We start from the raw sequence: 8,186 nt of genomic DNA on the forward strand, positions 1-8,186 counted from the left end.
GATGATATTGTGATCACCGGAGATGATGTGGAAGAGATCAAGTGGTTGAAGGAGAAGCTAGGGAAAGCATTTGAGATAAAGGATCTGGGACTACTTCGGTATTTCCTTGGAATTGAAATTGCTCGATCATCAAAGGGAATTGTTCTCTCCCAATGAAAGTATGTCCTCGACTTGTTGACAGAAACTGGAATGTTGGGGTGTCGTCCATGTTGCTCTCCTATTGATAAAAATCACCAAATCCATGCTGAGTTAGGGGATCCTGTCAATAGAGAGACATATCAAAGATTGGTTGTGCGATTGATCTATTTATGCCACACAAGACCTGATATATGCTATGCAGTAAGTGTGGTGAGTAGGTATATGCATGATCCTAGGACAGGACATATGGATGTTGTTTATCACATCTTGAGATACTTGAAGGGAACTCCTGGGAAAGGATTGTGGTTTAAAAGGAACAAGCACATGAACTTGGAAGGGTACTGTGATGCCGATTGGGCAAGTAGTAGAGATGACCGAAGATCTACATCTGGATATTGTGTGTTTGTTGGAGGTAATCTTGTCTCATGGCGAAGCAAGAAGCAAGCAGTGGTGGCTAGATCAACTGCAGAAGCTGAATATAGGGCAATGACATTAAGCATATGTGAGATGATGTGGTTGAAGCGTCTATTAGGGGAGTTGAAAGTGTTGAGGAATGGAACTATGAGACTCCACTGTGACAATGTTGCTGCAATAAATATTGCAAACAATCCAGTTCAGTTTGAGCGCACTAAACATGTGGAGATTGACAAGTTCTTTATCAAGGAGAAGATAGATAGCGGGGTATTAAGATTAGAGCATATCAATTCTTGTAATCAATTAGCTGATTGCCTTACAAAAGGTTTAGGCCCAAGTGAGAACGAGTCAATATGTAACAAGATGGGCAATTGGGCATGGTTGATATCTTTTGCCCATCTTGAGGGGGAGTGTTGTTGGAATTAGAATATTTGTAAGGGTCCCTTGTGCATAATGGAGATATAGAAGTGGGTGTGTGTGCTGGTTTGGAGAGCACACAGGAATTTACACAGCAAAACAACAAATGTGAGTAAACATTTGTTACAATTAAACTATATTTAATACTAGTAATAGTCATTCAAACATAACTCGTACTAAACTTTATTCATTGAATCAAACACCCTTTAAATACTCTTCTATTCATTTTTGACTAGCCGGAGATTTATTCCACTCCAATTATTGGCTTCAATCCGCCCCTGACCGCCGATCAGGAACGTTGAACTAGGAAAGTTTCTTCTGCATCTTTTCTGGAAACCAGCATTGAGCGATTGGTCATAGCACGTCTCTCTGCGTCTTGGATCATCCAGGGATCGGTTAATCCAGACAGGTACTTTTCTGGATTCTATCGAAGACTTCCGATCGAAGCACCCACAGAAAAGAAAGCGATCGCGACGACGCATCTCGCGAAACCCCGGTGGGAAACCCAGGGATCGGCGGGCGGGCTTCTTGTGCGTGCTCATAGTCATGGTCAGATCCGATCCCTTACCGCGATACTCCATCGGGATCAGCTTTGTCCGGGCAGGCTTCTCGGATTGTTGCTGAAGCAAGGAAGGAGGGAAAGCTAGCGCAAGCGACTGCCCCACACACAGCACCGTACGTGTTCTCTTCTCCTAGCTAGCAGCAGCTTTCCTCTCTCGTTCATGCATCTCCATGGATATATATATATAAGACAGACAGATCCTCGCCGGTAGGGGTCGTCGGCTATCGTGTACCTTGTGTTGGCCTCCGATCCACAAGAAGCTAGAGCTAGTATCGAGAGGCCAGGGGCAGGCTAGGCGGCGCGCGGAAGAGCATGTGGTCGTCGGAGATGGGTCGAAGAAGCCGCCGAACGAACGGCATGGTGGCAGAGCCGCAGACGACGCAGCTGCTGCTGCACGGGGTGATCGAGGCCACCATCCTGGAGGCCGACCTGTCCGTCACCACAGACGGCAAGCTGCAGCCGACCAAGAAGGTACGTACGTATATATAGCATATGCTCTGCCCTACATGCTTGCTGTTGATTTACACTGAGACTAGACTAATCTAATCTGGAGAGAAAATCACAAGGATCGGAACATAAAAAAACGTAGTGATACGTGTCACAAAAGCTAATGTTAAATTCTACCTTTCTTAACTCTCTCCCTTTCTCTCTCTTAAATTGTCACAAACTATATCATAGAGGATTTCAGTACAATGTAGTGATACGTTGAAGCCAAATCAATTTGTCATACACATGCTTTAAACATCCCAACGCAAAACAAATTATCTTTAAGACTAAGTTGCTTAAGTTAAATACTGGCTCCAATAATAATAAACTACTCTCTCCGTCCCAAAATATTAACCGTTGTAGCTTTTAAATTTTATGTCTTTATCATTTTATACTAGCATTTCATTGTCACTCTATCATGTATATATTCCTCAAATATCTTGAACTTGACTGCAATCAGACTCTGATGAAGAAGAAGGTCTTCTCATGGATCAGGAAGCTGACATTCTGCAGAAACCAGGTCTCCCTCATCCTCCATTCTTTGTGGTACCTGGTAGTACTGCACCTGCCTTCCTTGATTCCTTGGCATGGTACATGACCCTTGTGCGTTTTGGGCGCAGCAACAGCTGGAGAACGCCATCGGTCTCGGCACGGACGGCAAGCTGTACGCGACGGTGGACATCGACAAGGCGCGCGTGGGGCGGACGCGCATGGTGCCCCCCGTCCACTCCCCCATGTGGGACGAGTCCTTCCACCTCTACTGCGCGCACGACGCCAGCAACATCATCTTCACCGTCAAGGCCGACAACGCCATCGGCGCCACGCTCATCGGCCGCGCTTACCTGCCCACGGAGGGCGTCGTCGCCGGCCGGAAGGTGGACCTGTGGCTCCCCATCCGCGACGAGAAGCGCCAGCCGCTGGAAGGCGGTGACCAGATACACGTCCAGGTCCAGTTCACCGACGTCGCCGCGGACCCGACCGCCGGCTGGGGCGCCGGGATCGGCAGCGCGGCGTACGGCGGCGTGCCCTACACCTTCTTCAAGCAGCGCCGCGGATGCCGGGTGCGGCTGTACGAGGACGCGCACGTGGCCGGCGACTTCGCGCCGCGCGTCCGGCTCGCGGACGGCAGCTTCTACGAGCCGCGCCGGTGCTGGGTGGACGTGTTCGACGCAATCAACCGGGCCCGGAGGATGGTGTACATCGCCGGATGGTCCGTGAACACCGACGTGGTGCTGGTGCGCGACCCGCGGGAACCGTCGGCGTCGTCCGAGAGTCTCGGCGAGCTGCTCATCCGGAAGGCCGACGAGGGCGTCGCGGTGCTGATGCTGGTGTGGGACGACCGCACCTCGGTGGGGCTCGGCCCCATCAAGCGCGACGGGCTGATGGCCACGCACGACCAGGACACGGCGAGCTTCTTCCGCGACACGCGCGTGCAGTGCGTGCTCTGCCCGCGCAACCCCGACAAGGACCGGAGCTACGTGCAGGACATCGAGACGGCCACCATGTTCACACACCACCAAAAGACGGTGATCGTCGACGGCGGCGGCGCGCCGGCGCCGGAGACGCCGCCGGGCCTCGTGAGCTTCCTCGGCGGCATCGACCTGTGCGACGGGAGGTACGACACGCAGGACCACCCGCTGTTCCGCACGCTGGGCACCACGCACAGCAAGGACTTCCACCAGCCCAACTTCCCCGGCGCGTCCATCAGCAAGGGCGGGCCGAGGGAGCCGTGGCACGACATCCACTGCCGCGTGGAGGGGCCCGCGGCGTGGGACGTGCTGGAGAACTTCGAGCAGAGGTGGAAGAAGCAGGGCAAGGGGGACAACCTCCTGGTGGCGCTGAACAAGGCGTGGGCGGAGCGCGAGGCGGCCCCGCGGGGCGACGCCGAGTCGTGGAACGTGCAGGTGTTCCGGTCCATCGACGGCGGCGCGGCGGCGGGGTTCCCGGAGGGCTCCGCGAACGCGCCCCGGGAGGCGGCGGCGCTCGGGCTGGTGAGCGGCAAGGACCACGTGATCGAGCGCAGCATCCAGGACGCGTACATCCACGCCATCCGGCGGGCGCGGGACTTCATCTACATCGAGAACCAGTACTTCCTGGGGAGCTCCTACGCGTGGCGGCAGAACGACGGCGTGACGGTGGAGGACATCAACGCGCTGCACCTCATCCCCAAGGAGCTGTCGCTCAAGATCGTGAGCAAGATCGAGGCCGGCGAGCGGTTCGTCGTGTACGTGGTGGTGCCGCTGTGGCCGGAGGGCGTGCCGGAGAGCGGCTCCGTGCAGGCCATCCTGGATTGGCAGCGCCGCACCATGGAGATGATGTATAAGGACGTGACGCTGGCCATCCGCGCCAGGGGGCTCCGGGCCGACCCCAGGGACTACCTCACCTTCTTCTGCCTCGGCAACCGCGAGGCGCCGAGCCCCGGCGAGTACGTGCCGCCGGAGCACCCGGACCCCAACACCGACTACGAGAGGGCGCAGCAGGCCAGGCGCTTCATGATCTACGTCCACGCCAAGACCATGATAGGTACACACACGACACGATTCATCTAGCAATAATAACAATGGCTTCCGTACGTCTGAGGTCTGACTCGCGAGCAGTGGACGATGAGTACATCATCGTGGGCTCGGCGAACATCAACCAGCGCTCCATGGACGGCGGCCGCGACACGGAGATCGCGATGGGCGCGTACCAGCCGGGCTACCTGGCGACCAGGAACCGGCCGGCGAAGGGGCAGGTCCACGGCTTCCGGGTCTCCCTGTGGCAGGAGCACCTGGGCGAGGCGGCGGCGGCGGGAATGGGCGACGATCTCTTCCGTCCGTCGAGCCTGGCTTGCGTGCGCCGGATGAACCAGGTGGCCAAGCAGCACTGGGACATGTTCGCGAGCGACGCGTTCCAGGGCGACCTCCCGGGCCACCTCATGGCGTACCCGGTCAGCGTGCTCGACGACGACGACGGCCGGGTCGTGGCCACGACGGAAACCTTCCCGGACACCAACGCCAAGGTGCTCGGCAACAAGTCCGACATCCTCCCGCCCATCCTCACCACATGATTTAATCATCGTCGATTGTATTCACCGCCACGCCGTGGGAATGTGTACACAAGCGAGAGAAGCATGCATGTTTAAAAAGCTGAAATGTGATTCATATGTCAAACAAAAACAGAATAATTTAAAAGCTTAAATGTGATTCATCATCCTTTCCGAATAAACACCTCACACGATTGTTGGACATGCATGAGAGCTTCATCGATATACTAGGTGAGTGCCCGTTAACATATAATACCATGATAACTTAAGATTCCCAAGGCAAGGGCGACCCATTTCCTCAATCGAAGCTTCAATGGTCCGTCGCGGCTGGTGATGGCTCTGTTTCGACGACCCGGGTGGATCCAAGATCAAAATCCAAAGCAGATTCGCGTCCAGTGCAGGCAGTACTTGGTGATCCTCTTCGGCAGACTTCAATGCCGCATATCCTGGCGACTGGAAAGGCCAAAGAGGTTGCAGATCGCTCGCCGGATTTCCAGCTCTCCTGCAAGCCGGAAGGGGATTTGAATTCGGGCAACGTTTGGTCACATCAGCGTGCTGCTGGTCGCGATGCCGCGCCGCGTTTGAATGGACAGAGGCCATACCCTGCTGCGCCGGATGTCATTGAAGGGGGCTGGTCGGTGGTCAGACCGTGGTACTGGTGGCGCAAGAGCTGGACGTCTCCTGAGCGAACACGACAATATCATCAATTCGACGTGAAGGGCACTGGTCTTTTCAAATTGAAGCTAAAGGGCAAATGTTACAACTGTTTCTCACCAGAACATCTAGCTTTCTGCTGCCAGGCTCCTTCGCGCTGCTGGCTTTGCCTCCAATCCGGACATCGAGCAAGGTCCTGCAACTGGAAAAGCTCTCAGGAGACATTCACTGCTGCTAGCTATATTCCTAAGCCAGCCGTGCAACCATCAAGGACCCCTACCTACCATGAGGCACGACTATGGACTGACGATCTACATAAGAACCATGAGCAACGCTGTAAGGCTCCACTCAGTCAACCGCCCCCCACACACAAGAAATCCTACCTCCAGGTTGTTCAGGGAGACCGAGGAATGGAGGCTCGCTACCCTGGAGACCCCCGGGGAAGACCATCGCGTGCCTTCTGCACGGTCTCAGCGACCGGCTCCTTCCGTCGCCGTAGAGACGAGCTGATTGACAAGGCTGTGGTTTGCTCCTTCGACGACAACAGCCATGAGGTTGACACTTTAGCTGCAGGAGACATGCTAAGGGAGAAGTTCAACCTTCACCACGGTCAGTATCAGCTAGTCAAGCACTTTCCTGAGCAGTTTTTTATCATATTCTCGGATCAAAGGTCGAAGCTGTGGGCGCTTGATAGGGGTTCGGTCTCGTATCGTGGTCGGACTTTCCATTTTGGAGATTGGTCAGAGGACAGCTATGCTAGGAAAATGAACCTGGAGTTTAGAGTTAAAGTCCGGGTTGAAGGTATTCCGGTTCACTGTTGGGGGGAAGAAGTGGCTTCGAAGGCCTTAGGCAAGAGCTGTGTAATTCACTATGTGCAAGAGGGCACAAGGCGTAGAGAGCGCACTAGGTCCTTCGACCTATGGGCATGGTGCTCTGACCCTTGTGACATACCCAAAGAGGTCCAGCTAACGGTTTTAGAACCGGACAGGGAGCTCCCACCAGTTAGCACCCCATTACCGCTTGCTGGTGCTCATCATGATGAACCTTCCGATCTGAAAGCTGGTCATGTATACACTCTTCGCAATCACATCGAGGTAGTGGAAGACCTCTCCTTCCTCCGTGGGAGGGGATCCAGGGGGCCCTCCTAATCGCAAGCAGCGAAGAGAATTTGTCTGGAGCTATGGCGCCCCGGACTCAATGGGTGAAAAAAGAGAACGTACAGAAACTTTCAGAGGTAGAGAGACTGGGCATCGTGACTGGGGCCACGATGATGATGAGGGGGACTTTCAGCGTGACAGACGCAGAGGAAACCGTAGGCACCGAAGTCTTTCCGGTTGGGCGCGTTCATCGCGATGCCGGGGAGGGATGGATGACTGCTATAGATCCAACGACAAGCATAGGCATTCAACTCCTTTCCGCCGTCATGGTCTGGGGATGACACCATCAACTCGCTGCTGGGTGCCCAAGAGAAAGGGCAAAACTGTTTCATTTGCAGACCCTGTTGTTTCTGCTGTCTGGCCGCAGGTAGGTGGCCTGGAGCTTGCTGTTGGTGTTGGAAGCACGCCAGGGTCTGTTGGCGGTGTCAACCAGGAAACCTCACATGACCCTGATGCCTCCAAGTGCAAGGTAACCAATTCTGTGGATCTTAATAATGTTTTCGCCTCAATTCTAAATAGCTTAGACAGTGTTCTGGCCCTGAACAATTCTATTCCAGCCAAGGCCCCAGCTGTCCAACCGACTGAGTTTTTAGGCCCCCAACTGGTAAACGACAATCAAGCTGTAGATCAAAACTTGCCAGCTGCTGTCCTCGACAGTTTAGACAATGTTCTGACCCTGGACAATTCTAGTCCAGCCAAGTCCATAGCTGCCCAATCGGTTGTGTTGCTTGGCTCCCAACTCGTGAATGCTAATCAAGCTGTACATCACAACTTGCCAGCTGCTGAACGGGTCGGCCTAATGGGTGCCCCAACTATCCACAATTTGTCCTGCCCAGTTTTTCAGCCGGGCGTTAGCGATAACCATCCAATGTGTCAACCAGTTGACAGCAATAATCATGAAACCTTGAGAGCTCCTCCTGCTCTGAGGACAGGGAACATCTTAACCGACAATACTCAGTTGACCAACTTCATCGCGGCAATAACAACGCCACCAGAACCACCACTGATCCCATCTCTGCCGAAAAGTAACACGACCAATTCATCACATACATTAAAATTTCAGAAGCAACCCATCACTAGAAGATCAAGTGTTAGGTTGGCTGCGAAGAAAAACTTTAATACTGGTACTAACCGAGATGCAATATCCAAAGCTCAGGAAATCATTCGCGCCAAACTTAACAATTCTGCAGTTAAAATTCCAGACTGCTCTAGTTCTTCAGACTTTAATGATTTTGATGATTCATTTGAGCAGATCGCAAGTCTATTCACAAGGCCTCTTACCAAGAACCAAATGGAGGCAATCATGGAGTTGATAAATCAAGACAACGTGAAG

The 8,186-nt window shown here is 53.7% G+C and overlaps 1 protein-coding gene across 10 annotated transcripts; it reads left to right on the top strand.

The window, feature by feature from the left end:
- Window positions 1–1,211: 1,211 nt before the first annotated feature.
- LOC100280265 (phospholipase D family protein) lies at window positions 1,212–5,224 on the top strand. 10 transcript variants are annotated; one of them, XM_008674993.4, is made up of 5 exons: window positions 1,212–1,644; window positions 1,725–2,002; window positions 2,478–2,537; window positions 2,638–4,540; window positions 4,615–5,224. In XM_008674993.4, the coding sequence occupies exons 2-5, from the start codon at window positions 1,844–1,846 to the stop codon at window positions 5,064–5,066; spliced, it is 2,574 nt and encodes an 857-aa protein (XP_008673215.1). In that variant the 5' UTR covers window positions 1,212–1,644; window positions 1,725–1,843; the 3' UTR covers window positions 5,067–5,224. The 10 variants fall into 10 exon arrangements, with proteins under 10 accessions (XP_008673215.1, XP_008673217.1, XP_008673226.1 ...); XM_008674995.4 differs by having other exon boundaries at window positions 1,729–2,002; XM_008675004.4 differs by having other exon boundaries at window positions 1,743–2,002.
- The last annotated feature ends 2,962 nt before the right edge of the window (window positions 5,225–8,186 follow it).

Source organism: Zea mays, chromosome 1 (genome assembly GCF_902167145.1).
Source record: "Zea mays cultivar B73 chromosome 1, Zm-B73-REFERENCE-NAM-5.0, whole genome shotgun sequence".
Lineage (NCBI taxonomy): Eukaryota > Viridiplantae > Streptophyta > Magnoliopsida > Poales > Poaceae > Zea > Zea mays.

Excerpts from the sequence above, each read along its gene's own strand:
- LOC100280265 (XM_008674989.4), top strand. The coding sequence starts at position 1,844 with ATGTGGTCGTCGGAGATGGGTCGAAGAAGCCGCCGAACGAACGGCATG. Across the intron at positions 2,003-2,477 it reads AGCTGCAGCCGACCAAGAAG|ACTCTGATGAAGAAGAAGGT; the intron begins GTACGTACGTAT and ends GACTGCAATCAG. Across the intron at positions 4,541-4,614 it reads CCACGCCAAGACCATGATAG|TGGACGATGAGTACATCATC; the intron begins GTACACACACGA and ends ACTCGCGAGCAG.